Source organism: Bos indicus, chromosome 2 (genome assembly GCF_029378745.1).
Source record: "Bos indicus isolate NIAB-ARS_2022 breed Sahiwal x Tharparkar chromosome 2, NIAB-ARS_B.indTharparkar_mat_pri_1.0, whole genome shotgun sequence".
NCBI classification, from domain to species: domain Eukaryota; kingdom Metazoa; phylum Chordata; class Mammalia; order Artiodactyla; family Bovidae; genus Bos; species Bos indicus.
The window spans coordinates 10,645,935-10,662,497 of NC_091761.1; the positions used below are offsets into that span (position 1 = coordinate 10,645,935).

General features: G+C 36.2%; 1 protein-coding gene across 1 annotated transcript in view; it reads right to left on the reverse strand.

The window, feature by feature from the left end:
- The window catches only part of FSIP2 (fibrous sheath interacting protein 2), a 143,710-nt gene that overhangs the window by 89,528 nt on the left and 37,619 nt on the right, over positions 1-16,563 (reverse strand). The window contains exons 9-12 of the mRNA XM_070801266.1: positions 12,048-12,137; positions 2,478-2,590; positions 1,495-1,540; positions 191-297 (exon numbers count right to left, since the gene is read on the reverse strand). Coding sequence (XP_070657367.1) covers positions 191-297; positions 1,495-1,540; positions 2,478-2,590; positions 12,048-12,137 — 356 coding nt within the window. The remainder of the gene's footprint in view (positions 1-190; positions 298-1,494; positions 1,541-2,477; positions 2,591-12,047; positions 12,138-16,563) is intronic.

Below are 16,563 nucleotides of genomic sequence, written 5' to 3' on the forward strand. Positions count from 1 at the left end.
GGAGCCTGGTGGGCTGCTGTCTATGGGGTCGCACAGAGTCGGGCATGACTGAAGCGACTTAGCAGCAGCAGTAGCAGCAGCAAAGTTGTTCTGTATAGTAGTTTCATGAATGAATTTTTTTAACCAATGATGATCATAAAATAGTACTTCATTTATTGTTCACATTTGGAGCAAAGGAAATATTATATACCTCAACTTTTGAATGATTCAAATAAGTCATTGAAGATCTGGGAAAATTTCTTGTAGCTGAATTCTGAGGTGAAATCACTGAATCTTGAGTTGAGACACATGGCTCCCCTGGACAAAGAAGAGAAACAATTACATACAAAAAGATAATATTGCTGGATTAAGGATGAATGTTCATGAAAAGAACTGATTCAATGTTCTCCCTACTGACTGAGCTCAATCAGTGGGTTACATCAATCAGGGATTCACCTGAGTTAAGGCAGTATCACCAAGAATAACATGTGCTTTGTTGATGTTCAGTGCCTACAAATTTCCAGTGGCTCACCACTGCCCTCAAAACCAAGTCTGAGATCCTTAACCTCTGATCCTAATTCATATACTACTATGCCAATTTAATTCCTATAGTCACAAACCACTGGCAGATTTAACTGGATATTTGCATTTCATTCAGTCTGCAATGGAAAACCATTCACAACTTGAATAGGGGAATAACCAAAACTGTGTTTTAGGAAAATTGCTTTTATACCAAAATATATAGTAAATTAAAAAGAAGAGGAAGAGGTTGGGGAAAGATTACTGAAATATTCAAGGATGGACAAAACAAAGTCAGCAGTTGTGGGAATGGAAAAGAGGAGAGGGGAAGAGGAATTAAGGAGGTAGGTTAGACAGAGACTGGTAATGTTGGGATACAAAATTTAAGAAAGAGGAAGAGTCAAAGATTAGTCAAGTTTTGTGCCTGGGTAAAAAACAGGAGGATGAAAAATTTGATTTTTGTATTGAATCTGAGGTGGTCATTGGGTACTACATGGAGGGTTCTAGCATGTTCTATGTGTGTATACTGTAGGATATGCATGGAAGTGCTTTGGGTGACTTCCAGAAATCTAACATGCAGAAAAACTTAGCTTTTGTATATGCCATTCAAGAGGAGATACAAATTAGGATATATTGCCTATGAGGAATATATGGCAGTGGGACACGAGGGCCTTCCTGGTAAGTGCTCTGTATTGTAACCTACTGAACCATAGTATGTCAGTACCTTACTCTATTTATCACTGGAACGGTTACAGCAGGTATTCTAACTTGCCCACACCTCACAATTTTCAAAAACCATCCTCATCAAGCAATCATTCGAATATATAGGCTAATTTAAAAATCAAAATTCATAAATAGTTTCATATCATGCTTTATTTTCCAAAATAACCATGACTTTTATAATCAAATAAACAACTTGAGAAACTATATGGTGAAACCATAATTAGGTACTTAACAAATAACAGAACAATTATGAAATGTTTTTTATTTTCTTACCTCTATCATCAAAAACACTTGGTTTTTCACTTGTCTCTCCATCTTTCTAAATGGCACAACATTAAAGATAGTTAGTAACTTTACTTCTTAAAGAGATTTGCCTTCCATCAGTCAACCAAATTAATACAGATTTTCTTGTCTTTAATCTTCCAACTCTCTCATGAAAACTGTCTCAGGGGCAATACTTAATACCAGCTTCCTAGGGTACCTTCTACAGGTAGGTACTAGTTCTATGGGTATTTCACTAGTTCAAAATTGAGTTTAGTATGTGGCCAGTGGGGAAGATCCCCTGGAGAAGGAAATGGCAACCCACTCCAGTACTCTTGCCTGGAAAATTTCATGGACAGAGGAGCCTTGTAGGCTACAGTCCATGGGGTCACAAAGAGTCAGACACGACTGAGCGACTTCACTTCTTCCAGTATTCCATACTTTGTTTAAATTCATGATAATCTATTTAATGGCTGATTCTAAAAACTTTAGTCATTTGCTTTGTTTCAGGGAAGTACAATCCAAACTATTCTAATCCAATTAATGTTTTAAAAACACATTGCTTAGAATCAAAATAAAATGTATCATTCCATATTCTTTACTTACTGTAAAACATTTTTTTGTGTGTCTATCTGCTTCCCTAAATAATAAGTCCTCAGGAGGGAAGATTATGTATCCTATGTGACCAGTTTATTCATTTTCTCTTCCTTCTGGAAAAAGCCACAGGGCTTTGGCCAACAGATGCTCAATAGATATTAGATATTATCATTGCAGTTGCTAAATGATTATTTGGATTAGTTTCTGCTAAATTACATAGTGAATTTAGCACAAAGGTAAATCAATACATATAGGGGAAAGGATCAGTTCTCAGGAATAGACCCTAATATACCTAACAGATAAGTTAACATGCTAGAGAAGGAGGTGGTTCATAGAAGCAACAGTTAACTAGATAAATTAATAATCAGCATACAAAAGTTTGAGACATAATTTTATACCTTTTGTTCTGTATCATCTTGTGCATCTAGCCGGCAAACAACAGCAGGTACAGGTTTTTTGGCAACATTCTTTGAACTACTTAGAGATCTCTGAAGAGTGTTTACATAGGGTCCTAAAAGTAAATGAAAGAGAAACAGCATATTAAGTATAATTGAAGTAACATAAACTGTACTTATTTTAACTGTATGGTTTCCTGAATTTAAAAATATGCTCATAACTGTGAAGCCATCACTACAACCAAAATAAAATTTATAATACCCCCTGAAGGTTCTCTCATTCACCTGTAATCCATCTATCTCTTTATTCCCACTCTCTGACAACACTGCTCTGTACTTCTAACACAAGATTTATTTGCATTTTCTAGAATTTTGATAGGAATGGTATCATATAGTATGTATTCTTTTTTTCTGCCTGGCTTCTTTCACTCAACATAATATTGTATGTTTTAAAAATTCATTCATTTTATTTCTAAAAATTATTCCATTCAATGGATTTGTCACAATTATTTTTATCTACTCCCCTGTTGTTTGAGATTTACAGTTTTGGCAACTTACAAATATTTAGGAATTTACCTGCACAAGTTTTTGTGAGTATATGTTTTCATTTTTATTGAGTAAATACATAGTAGTGGATGGCTAGGTCATATGGTAGGTGTATGTCTAGTTTTAAGAAATGTCAGACTGTTTTCCAAAGTGGTTGTACCATATCATACTATTCAGCAGTGTATCAAAATTTTAATTCTTCCGCAACCTTGTCACACTTAATAGGCAGAAGAAAAGAAATAAGATCTAAGTGAAAAGGAAATAGAAAAACAAGAGAAAATAAACAGTTTAAATAAAACTGATAAGTCAGACTGATCAGGAAAAAGAGAAGACACAGAGATAATGGCATAACAGAGTCTATGCTGCTGCTGCTAAGTTGCTTCAGTCATGTCCGACTCTGTGCGACCCCATAGATGGCAGCCCACCTGTCCCTGGGATTCTCCAGGCAAGGACACTGGAGTGGGTTGCCATTTCCATGATGCTAAAAATAATAAATTATGAAAAGGTATAGCAATAACTTATAAAATGAGATATATATCCCATCAAAAACAAAAAATGACCAAATCACATTCATGAACAAATAGAAAATATGAAGAACATATCTATTTAATAAATGGAATGTGTACTTTAAAACATTTCCACAAAGAAAACTCTAGGCTCAAATGACTTTCCTTCTGAATTATACAACATACCAAAGGAAGAATTTACACTAATTCTACACAAATTCATCCAGAAAAACGAAGAGGAGTGAACTCATCTCCTAACTCATACTTTGAGATCAGAATCACTCACATATAAAAATCATATAAAAATTACAAGACATTATAAGAAAAACTCAGTCAATATCCTCCCATGTCAAAAGATGTAAAAATTATAAATAAACTGAATCTAACACTATATACTGGAGAAGGCAATGGCACCCCACTCCAGTACTCTCGCCTGGAAAATCCCATGGACAGAGGAGCCTGGTAGGCTGCAGTCCATGGGATCGCTAAGAGTCGGACATGACTGAGCGGCTTGACTTTTACTTTTCACTTTCATGCATTGGAGAAGGAAATGGCAACCCACTCCAGTGTTCTTGCCTGGAGAATCTCAGGGACGGGGGAGCCTGGTGGGCTGCCGTCTATGGGGTTGCACAGAGTCAGACACGACTGAAGCGACTTAGCAGCAGCGACAATATATACTAGAAAATAATACACAATGAATAAGTGATGTTTATCCCAAGAACATAAGGTGGTTTATTATTCAAAAATATGTCAAAGTAACTTACCACAGTAGGAGCAAAAAGAAGGAAATTTAGATGATTATCTCCAAGATGCAAGGAAAAACATGGGAAAACAACACCCATTCATGATGAAACTTCTTAGTGAATGGGAGTATGAGAGGATATGTCTTTCCTTTGTTAAAAGTTATCTTCAAATCTCTAGAGCTAATATTTTAGTTTATATTGATCACTTAGCCTTAAATTTTAGAACAAGATCAGGATGTAGACAATCACCTTTTTGTTCAACATTGTTCTGGAAGTCCTGGCCAGCAAGAAAAAGAAATGAAAGGTGAACCCACAAAAATTCCAAATGACAGTTGTAGAAACTAGAGAGCTGAAAAGATACATGCATGCCAATGTTCAAAGCACTGCTATTTACAGTAGTCAAGATATGGAAATAATTCAAGTGCCCATCAGAAAATGATTGGCTTAAGATATACATACATACACACAAAATGGAATATTATGTGGCCATAAAAAGAATGAGATATTGCCATTTGCAGTAACATGGATGGACCTAGAGAGAATATTATGCTTAGTGAAGTCAGTCATATGAAAGTGAAAGTGAAGTCGCTCAGTCGTGTCCAACTCTTTGTGACCCCGTGGACTGTAGCCTACCAGGCTTCTCCGTCCATGGGATTCTTCAGGCAAGAATACTAGAGTGGGTTACCATTTCCTTCTCCAGGGGATCTTCCTGACCCAGGGATCGAACCTGGGTCTCCCACATTGCAGGCAGACACTTTAACCTCTGAGCCACCAGTAAATGCTACAGAGAGAGACAAATACTTTATGATATCACTTATATGTGGAATCGAAAAGGTAATACAAGTGAATCTCTACAAAACGGAACCAGACTTACAGACTTAGAAAACAATGATGGTTATGTAGGGGAGATGGAGTAAGGGAGAGACAAATTAGTATAGGATTAATGGATACAAACTATATTCATAAAATAGATAAAACAACAAGGATTTGATGTATAGCACAAGGAATTATATTCAATAGCTTGTAATAACATATAATGGAATATAATTTACAAAAAACCCTGAATAATTTTTACACCTGAAACTAACATAATATTGTAAATAAACTATACTTCAATTAAAAATTAAAATTTCTATGGAAATGCAATGGCCCTAGAACAACTAAGTTAACCTAGAAAAGCAATTAATGTTGGAGAACTCAAACTGCCAAATTTCAAGACTCATTATAAGGCTAAAGTAATTAATAGAATACTGTTTTCACATAAGGGTAAACAGACGAATGAAACAAAACAGCATGTCCAGAAATAGGTCCAACTATATATATCACTTCATCTTTTCAAAGATGCCAATGAAATTCATTGGTTGAAAACAACTGAATGTGTACAGAATAAGCTTCTCAGTTAACAAGAAAGCTAACAAAAATCGATAGGGTTGTGTCAAAAGGGACTCAAGAGTTATCTTGAAGGGGCTCTCACCTGCTACAAAGTACAAACAAGCACAGTATATAATTACTGTGCTTGTTTATTTCAGCATAAACAAGCACAGTAATAGCATTATGGACAGTTTCCCTGGTAGGTCACTGCATAAAGAATCTCACTGAATGCAGGAAACTGCCAGTAATGCAAGAGAGTCAGGTTTGATCTCTGGGTCGGCAAGATCCCCTGGAGGGGGGCATAGCAACACACTCCAGTATTCTTGCCTGGACAATCCCATTGACAGAGGATCCTGGTGGGCTACAGTCCATAGCGTTACAAAGAGTTGGACATGACTGAAGCGACATAGCACACATGCATGGAAGATGCTACTGAAATAATTCATTATTTTGAAAACTAATAAATGATGTTAAAGTATTAAGCATCCGTCTGCTATTCTTAAATATCTGTATCACAATGTAACCAATCAGAAGTTGAGGGTAAATTTCTTTTTATTAGACCATTCTAATTTATAAAGAAGAGATGATGGAATTAACCCAATTTTGAAACCTATAATTAATTCATGGATCAGTCCTTGAGCACAAATGGCTGTTAATATCACAAAGAGAAAAACAGTGCAATATTATGGTGCTTCCTGATAGAAAGATACACTACCATCTATGAATCAACCTTGCTAAAGAACCTGAACCTGAAAGTAAATAAACTGATACTTTACTAGAAATACAAAAGAAATAACATACACCATATAGATACAATCAGCAAAAGTTCAGTCACTGAGGAGCTCAACCAGGCAAGCAATTCAATTTCTGAAACAAACAAACTATAGTTTGAAAAAAGAGGAGGAAGGGAAGGAGGGAAGAAGAGGGATATATGGAAGGAGAATCCACAGATTAAAAGAGACTCAGAAGATATACAAACCATTGCAATATTTGTCAATGTAGATTCAAAGTAACTTCCAAATATTTTTGTGATATTTATGAGATTACTGGAAAGCTGAATAGTGATTTAATGTCTGATTATATTAAGGACTTCCCTTAAGGGCTTCCCTGGTGGCTCAGACGGTAAAGCGTTTGCCTGCAATTCGGGAGACCTGGGTTCGATCCCTGGGTTGGGAATATCCCCTGGAGAAGGAAATGGCAACCCATTCCAGTACGCTTGCCTGGAAAATCCCATGGACGGAGGAGCCTGGTAGGCTACATTCCATGGGGTCGCAAAGAGTTGAACACAACTGAGCGGCTTCACTTTCTTTCACTTTACATTAATGACTTATTCATTTGTGTAATGCGATCATGATATTGTGGTTATGCATTAAAAATAATCCTTATCTTTTAGGTACATAATAATATACTGATGGATGAAATAATGTGTGTGACGTGCTTTAAAACAATAGGGCACCAGGGAGAAGTTGAGGGCACAGACAAAACAAAATAGTCTATGAATTGTTGAAATTGAAAGAGAGGCACATAAGTATTCTGTTGGTTTTTGCTTATGTTTGAAATGTTTAATAAGAAAGGCTAAAAATGCCATTAACAAAATGATGAAAATATTTCCCACAAATAAGGTAAAAGATTAATAATTTTTCAATATCAAAGAGAATTCATACAAATGAGCCTGAAAAAGTAACAAAATATACAAACTATAATGAAAATATGTGAAATTTTATTGTACTGAATTAAGAATTCCTTCACATCAAAAGATATTTGAAAAAGAATAGATATATGTATATGTTACTTTTCTGTACACCTGAAACTAACACAGAATTGTTAATCAGCTATACTCCAATAGAAAAAAAGTTAAGATAAAAAGAATAAAAATAACCAGAAACATCAGGAGTTAAAAGGCAACCAAAATGTAAATTATTTGACTAAATATAATAGACTGTCTACCTCTGTTTAGTTATTTAAATAATGATTACATTGTCTGAGTGCGTGTTTGGTGTATGTAGATGTAATATATAAGGTACCTAATAACAAAGGGGAGAGGAATAAGGAAACATATATACTGGTAAGATTTACACATTTTACACTTTACATTTAACATAAAGAGGTAAGAATGTCTAGTCAGAGTTGATTGTGATAAGCTAAGTAAGTATGCTATTACCTTGAACAAAACCACTAAAATATCTGTACAAAGAGATATAGTAAAAACAATAGCCACAGACAACTGGGAATCAAATTTTTAAAATACCATGTACATGTACAAAAATGAAGCACTTATTCATCAGAACATATACAAGATTTCTAAGCTGAAAACTACAAAACACTTATGAAAGAAATCAAGGGTGACCTAAACAAATAGGAAGAAATACAATGTTTACGGATTGGAAGACCCTGTAAAGATTTATTTCTCTTTCATTCAAAAACCCTGGCATATTTTTTGATGTAAAGCTGAGTATAAAACTAATACTCAGGCAAATGAATTAAAATGTCCATAAAAACTGGGAAGAAAAATAAACTTGCTGGAAATTATACTACTTCATTTTAAGAATAACAAGCTACAATAATCAAAGGTAGTGCAATATGTGCAAAAGGATAGACATACTGAATAATTAGAAATGGAAAATTGAAAGGCAAGTCACAGATTAAAATATTTTCAAATCACATACCTGAAAAAGACTTATATTCAGAATATATTAGTAACTTTCAAAATTCAATAGTAAGAAAACTGTCCAAATAAAAATGAGGAAAAGGCTTCAACAGCTACTTCACTAAGCAGGATTTACAAAAGGCAAAAGGCATATGAAAAAATACTCATCATCATTAGACATCAGAAAAATACAAATGAAAGCCACAGTGATATACCATTACATCTATATAAATAGCTAAAATAAAAAATACTGATAACATCAACGGTTGCAAGGATGCATAGCAAATAGATCTCTCATGCATTACTAATGGGGGATACAAAATGTTATAGCTGCTCTGAGAAATAGGCAATTCTTTATAAACTTCGACATACACAATAATAATCCCTTGTTCACACAAAAAGCTTAATGTATACTTAGTGTATACTTCTGATCTTTCTATTCATAATCATCCAAATCTGGAAACAACCAAATTTTCTTCAACTGATATATGCAGAGGTAAATCCATTGCATACACACAAAGGAAATAATAAGGAGTAAACTACTGACAAATGAAATAATTTGAATGAATTTCAAAGGCACTATGTAGAATGAAAGGAACAATTATCAAAATGTCCATTTATAAGACATTTTCCAAAGGAAAAAGAACTGTAGTGCTGGACAACATATCAGTGGTTGCCTGGGCTTATCAGTTGGAGGAAGGAATGCATGACTGCCAAAGAACATTTTTGGAATGTTGAAAATGTTATGATTTTGATAGAAGTCACACAATTTCATATGTGTTAAAACTCATGCAATTACATAAAACCATTCCATTTTGCTTTAAAGTAATTTAAAAACCAAAATAAATTACCTCCAGATCTTTTTTTGAGAATGTAAAAATATAGAGACAAGAAGCAGGAACTGTAGAGAATTCTGACCTCTGAACTCTACTTGGATTGTTGCCAATTACAAAATGTTGAGAAAACTGCCCATAATGGTGGATAGGCTGTTACACCATATGGAGTTCATACTCAGTGCAACGGTGAGAGGCAAATTTAGGAGGTTTGATTATGGTGAATGAGAGAGAGGAACACTTTTAATATATAATTGTGATATCACTACTGTACATTTCTAAAGTTCATAAAAAAAGAATGACTCACATGCCAATCTCTAGGAGTGGAGAGTAGAAACAGTACCTCCCCACCACCCCCAGATAAAGTATTAATACAGTTTGAGAATTCATTTTTGTCTTTCAGTTATACTTAATTAAATTTATAATTTTGATACCTGGAGAACCGTCACAGATAGACTGGTAACCTGGTGAGGCTTAAAATAGTACTTTCCATTTACCATTCTTTCCTCCAATATCACTGAGATATTTTGACATCAGTTCAGTTCAGTTCAGTCGCTCAGTCGTGTCTGATTCTTTTCGACCCCATGAATTGCAGCACACCAGGCCTTCCTGTCAATCACCAACTCCCGGAGTTCACTCAAACTCACGTCCATCGAATCGGTGATGCCATCCAGCCATCTCATCCTCTGTCATCCCCTTCTCCTCCTGCCCCCAATCCCTCCCAGCATCAGAGTTTTCTCCAATGAGTCAACTCTTCACATGAGGTGGCCAAAGTACTGGAGTTTCAGCTTTAGCATCATTCCTTCCAAAGAACACCAAGGACTGATCTCCTTTGGAATGGACTGGTTGGATGTCCTTGCAGCCCAAGGGACTCTCAAGAGTCTTCTCCAACACCACAGTTCAAAAGCATCAATTCTTCAGTGTTCGGCTGTCTTCACAGTCCAACTCTCACATCCATACATGACCACAGGAAAAACCATAGCCTTGACTAGACAGACCTTTGTTGGCAAAGTAATGTCTCTGCTTTTGAATAGGTTATCTAGGTTGGTCATAACTTTCCTTCCAAGGAATAAGCGTATTTTAATTTCATGGCTGCAATCACCACCTGCAGTGATTTTGGAGCCCAGAAAAATAAAGTCTGACACTGTTTCCATTGTTTCCCCATCTATTTCCCATGAAGTGATGGGACAAGATGCCACGATCTTCGTTTTCTAAATGTTGAGCTTTAAGCCAACTTTTTCACTCTCCTCTTTCATTTTCATCAAGAGGCTTTTTAGGTCCTCTTCACTTTTTGCCTCAAGGGTGGTGTCATCTGCATATCTGAGGTTATTGATATTTCTCCTGGCAATCTTGATTCCAGCTTGTACTTCTTCCAGTCCAGCGTTTCTCATGATGTACTCTGCATATAAGTTAAATAAGCAGGGTGACAATATACGGCCTTGACGTACTCCTTTTCCTATTTGGAACCAGTCTGTTGTTCCATGTCCAGTTCTAACTGTTGCTTCATGACCTGCATATAGGTTTCTCAAGAGGCACTGATTTTGACATCAGTGAGAAGTAAATAGCAACCCACTCCAGTATTCTTGCCTGGATAATTCCATGAACAGAGGAGCCTGGTGGGCTACAGTCCATTGGATCACAGAGAGTCGGACATGACTAAATGACTTTCTTTTCTAAGACAATTCTGACCTTCATTAAACACTAGAGTTTTAGAAAACCATTCTGCATAGGATAACTGCTTCAGAAACTGAGAATTTAGTTTTATTGTCTCTATTTAGTGGATATGTGGCTTGTGTTGTCATAATTGTATATGTTGTAAGTAATTACTTGGTGTTTTATTAAAGAAAAAAAACACAACAACAACAAAAAAAACTTTTTGGGACCCACATGGGAGGAATGATGCTAAAGCTGAAACTCCAGTACTTTGGCCACCTCATGAGAAGAACTGACTCATTGGAAAAGACTCTGACGCTGGGAGGGATTGGGGGCAGGAGGAGAAGGGGATGACAGAGGATGAGATGGCTGGATGGCATCACTGACTCGATGGACGTTGAGTCTGAGTGAACTCCGGGAGTTGGTGATGGACAGGGAGGCCTGGCATGCTGTGATTCATGGGGTTGCAAAGAGTCGGACATGCCTAAGTGACTGAACTGAACTGGGTTACAAATGTTACAAATGGGTTACAAATGGTGCCCACAAAGTTTAGAGCTGAATTGAGTAAACTACAGTAGTTCTGAGTGGAAGACAGCCTTAGCTCAATCCTGTTTCATCCTAGAGACTTTATGAGAGTAATCAAATTACACCCTCGGATAAGAAAGATTTTAAACTTTTTACTTAGAATTTAACTGATAAATACAAATGGATTTAATTTTTATACTAAATTTTTCTTTGGAAATTTAATATTGGAGAAGAATTCATATTGCTCAATTTAAAACAGTCTTATAGTTTTGATAGTGTATTACTTGGAGGATATTTATGCTGTTATTTGGGTTCCTGGTCTAATTCTAACATACAACATGAAGTGACACAGAATGATAGAAATAATAAAGTGATATGGAGTCCATGATGGACTGAATTAATGTACTTAATTTCTGATCCACTTCAGAATTTTCAAAAATCATTTTGAGCAATATAAAAATTATCTTGCAATTTTTTGTTTCATATACTGTTCATTCAGCAGCAATAGACCATTTAATTTCTCTAAAATGATGATATAAGGCCAGAATACTAAATTAGTAATTAGAGATAAAATTCTGGAAGCAATAGAGTTGTATTATTGCTTGTAAGCATCACCCAAATTTTGTCATTTGACAAAAAGGAATAGAGGAATTGTCTGCATTTAAGCCAAAAAAAAAAAAAAAAAGTCATCCAAATTTAGTCTTCCCTAAAAATACTATTTAATATTTCTTATTATAATATTAAATTACCATCTGCTCCTCTGTTTGGTTTCTGGTCAGCAACAGCATAAACTACCTTTATGTCATCATTCTTCTTCTTTTTCTTCTTTGGATAAATAGCTTTAAAATGCAACAAAACATTTATTTTTAATAGTAGTGATGACAGAATTACCCAAGATAGACTCTCTTATCATACCATAATAGGAAGTGAGCCTACATGCTAATTATATTCAGCATTTTGGGGAGGTATTGGAGAACAAGAAGAAATGTGAAATGGAATTACTCTTCAAATATTATCCCTTAAGGTTAAAATATATATTTGAAGGGACAGAATTTTCTTCTGACAGAAAAGCTGTATCTGGTTTATTAACTATAATTTACTATTTCCTTTTTTTCTATTTTTTTAATTTTGTTTTAACTTTACAATATTGCATTGGTTTTGCCAAATATCGAAATGAATCTGCCTCAGGTATACATGTGTTCCCCATCCTGAACCCTCCTCCTTCCTCCCTCCCCATACCATCCCTCTGGGTCGTCCCAGTGCACCAGCCCCAAGCATCCAGTATCGTGCATCGAACCTGGACTGGCGACTCGTTTCATATATGATATTATACATATTTCAATGCCATTCTCCCAAATCATCCCACCCTCTCCCTCTCCCACAGTGTCCAATTGTAGCACTGTTTATAATAGCCAGGACATGGAAGCAACCTAGATGTCCATCAGCAGATGAATGGATAAGAAAGCTGTGGTACATATACACAATGGAGTATTACTCAGCCATTAAGAAGAATCCATTTGAATCAGTTCTAATGAGGTGGATGATACTATTTCTTTTTTATAGAGATGGGATACCAATAGAACTACTGGCTGGAGACCCACTAGCCCACAGTGACAACTGCAACTCTTGAATGTGCCTCACAAATTAGCATAAGTAACCATATACATATTCCTTCTCTATAAAAAAGGAAATTATAATTCGTGCTTCTAACCAATTAGGAGGACAAAGGAACTTCATAGCATGTGTGCTCAATGTTTTTTCAGTAAAATTGTCACATATGAGAGTGATCTTTCCTCTAACTAGACCAGGTTCACCCAATATTCCTTTCCTTTCTTATTCTCTCTGTCCCTCTGGAAGCTATTTGGAAGATGACAACATCACTATAGAGCTATAACTCAATTTGTCACCTAGATAAAATAATTTATATACTACTTCCTCAAAAGAGGAGATTTGACGTAACAATTTGTTTAAAATGTATTCTTGACCACATTCACAGACACACACACACACACACAGACACACATGCACACACACAGTACTTAGTACTCTGTGAAACACAAAGGTGGGAGTTTCAATATTAGGGGTAATTAAGATGGTGGGAAATATGGAATACATGGATTAAGAATAGCACAAAGTATTAGAGAGTTCAAAGGAGAGGTATCTTCCAATTACAGACATCAAGAAAGATTTTTTATTGTGTCATTTATTGTGAAGATTTAAAGAATTGTAGGATTTGAATAGATGAACAGTAAACATGGCATTCCAGGCTAGACACCTGGATAAAGAGCAGCACAGAAGTATAAATGGTAACTTGTGTTTTAGGAAAGGTCAGTAGTCTCATTAGATTAGACAATTAACCAAATGCTTGCTAAGGGCTAGAACTTTTTGGCTCTTTATGGAATTTAGAAGTATTATCTTCTCAGATGATCAAACTGATTCAAAGATGTTAAATAATTTGTATAACCTATTTAAAGGCTATAAAATGATAAAGCAGGACTTGAACTTCAGCAGTTTGGCTCCAGTTTGGGTGCATATCACCTCCTAGATCATATCCACCTTCTTCAAGGAGGTAATGTGAAGTAAAGTTAGGTTTAAGTTTGACCCTCAATGGTGATGAATGGTTGCTTAAGAAGTCTGAGCTTCATTTAAGAGTTAATGGAAATCTTTAAGTTTGGGGGCCAGGAGAAGAAACTATCAGAGCAGACCTTTACATATAATTATGTAACAGCATAAAAAATGGATTTGAGGCAGGTAAAAATAAGAGCCAATGGAGACTAGTTAGGAATCTACTGGACAGACAAAGGGAGACTCTCACCAAGAAACAGCATTGATGGGACAGAGACAGGATTGATGGCGTGCTATGATAACTTATGGAAGATTATTATGTTTTTCCCTGATACATATACTCACAGATAATTTACAAAAACCTACATACTTTTATTCTGGCCAAGAAATTTTAATATCATTAATTTTAACAAATACTTCTATAGTCTTATAATGTTAGAAATAAGAGGAAGCTGGTAGATATTGGGCATAACAAAGTAATGACCTGAAGTCCTTCCTTTAAATTTTCTTTGTTTTTTCCTTTTTCTTCCTTTCCCTCTTTTTCTACTTCCTCCTTTCCTTCATCTTTTTTTTTTTTTTTTTTCTGGTACTGTCTATTCTTTATGGCTGACAAAACAGTAGAACATCATGTTGGTAGGTAATAGCAATTATTTACATATTTTAATTTCAGTGGCACAAAATATTACAGGTTCCTATGAAATATTGCTCTTTACAGCATCGAAGTGTACTTCCATCACCAGTGGTTGCTGTTTTTGCTTTGGCTCCGTCTCTTCATTCTGGAGTTATTTCTTCACCAATCTCTAGTAGCATATTGGGCACCTACCGACCTGGGGAGTTTATCATTAGTGTCCTATCTTTTCGCCTTTTCACACAGTTCATGGGATTCTCAAGGCAAGAATACTGAAGTAGTTTGCCATTCCCTTCTCCTGCCTGCTGCCAAGTCGCTTCAGTCGTGTCCGACTCTGTGCGACCCCACGGACTGCAGCCTACCAGGGTTCTCTGTCCATGGAATTCTCCAGGCAAGAACACTGGAGTGGGTTGCCATTTCCTTCTCCAATGCATGAAAGTGGAAAGTGAAAGTGAAGTCACTCAGTCATGTCTGACTCTTAGCAACCCCATGGACTACAGCCCACCAGGCTCCTTCATCCATGGGATTTTCCTGGCAACAGTACTGGAGTAGGGTGCCATTGCCTTCTCCCTTCCCTTCTCCAGTGGACTACTTTTTGTCAGAACTCTCCAACATGACCAGTCTGTCCTAAGTGGCCCTACACAGCATACTCATAATTTCAATTGAGTCAGACAAGGCTGTGATCCATGTGATCAGTTTGGTTTGTTTCCTGTGATTGTGGTTTTCATTCTGTCTGACCTCTGATGGATAACAGGCTTATGGAAGCTTCCTGAAAGGAGAGACTGACTGAGGAGGAAACTAGGTCTTGTTCTAATGGGCGGGGCCCATCAGATTGATTATATTCTTTACAGTCAAAGATGGAGAAACTCTATACAGTCAGAAAAAATAAGACCGGGAGCTGGCTCAGATCACGAACTCCCTACTGCCAAATTCCGAAGTAAACTGGAGACAGTAGGGGAAAATACCAGACTATTCAGGTATGACCTAAATCAAATCCCTTATGATTATACAGTGGAAATGACAAAGACTCAAGGGATTGATCTGATAGAGTGCTTGAAGAACTATGGACGGAGGTTCATAACACTGTACAGGAGGCAGTGATCAAGACCATCCCAAAGAAAAAGAAATGCAAACAGGGAAAATGGTTGTCTGAAGAGGCCTTACAAACAGCTGAGAAAAAAAGAGAAGTGAAAGGCAAAGGACAAAAGGAAAGATATAGCCATTTGAATGCAGAGTTCCAAAGAATAGTAAGGAGAGATAAGAAAGACTTCCTCAGCAATCAATGCAAAAAAAATAGAGGAAAACAATAGAACAGGAAAGAATAGAAATCTCTACAAGAAAATTATAGATACTAAAGGATCATTTCATGCAAATATGGGCATAATAAAGAACAGAAATGGTATGGACCTAACAGAAGCAGAAGATATTAAGAAGAGGCTGCAACAATACACAGAAGAACTATACAAAAAGGATCTTCATGACCCAGATAACCACAATGGTGTAATCAATCACCTAGAGCCAGACATCCTGGAATGTGAAGTCAAGTGGGCCTTAGGAAACATTAGTATGAACAAAACTAGTGGAGGTGATGGAATTCCAGTTGAGCTAGTTCAAATCCTGAAAGAAGATGCTATGAAAGGGCTGCACTCAATATGCCAGCAAATTTGGAAAAATCAGCAGTGGCCACAGGACTGGAAAAGGTCAATTTTCATTCCAATCCCAAAGAAAGGCAATGCCAAAATATGCTCAAACTACTACACAATTGCACTCATCTCACACACTAGTAAAGTAATGTTCAAAATTCTCCAAGCCAGGCTTCAACAATACATGAACCATGAACTTCCAGATGTTCAAGCTGGATTTAGAAAAGGCAGAGGAAACAGAGACTAAATCTGTTGGATCCTCGGAAAAGCAAGAGGGTTCCAGGAAAACATCTATTTATGCTTAATGACTATGCCAAAGCCTTTGACTGTGTGGATCACGACAAATGGTGGAAAATTGTTAATGAAATGAAAATAACAGACCACCTGACCTGCCTCCTAATAAATCTGTGTGCCTGTCAAGAACAACAG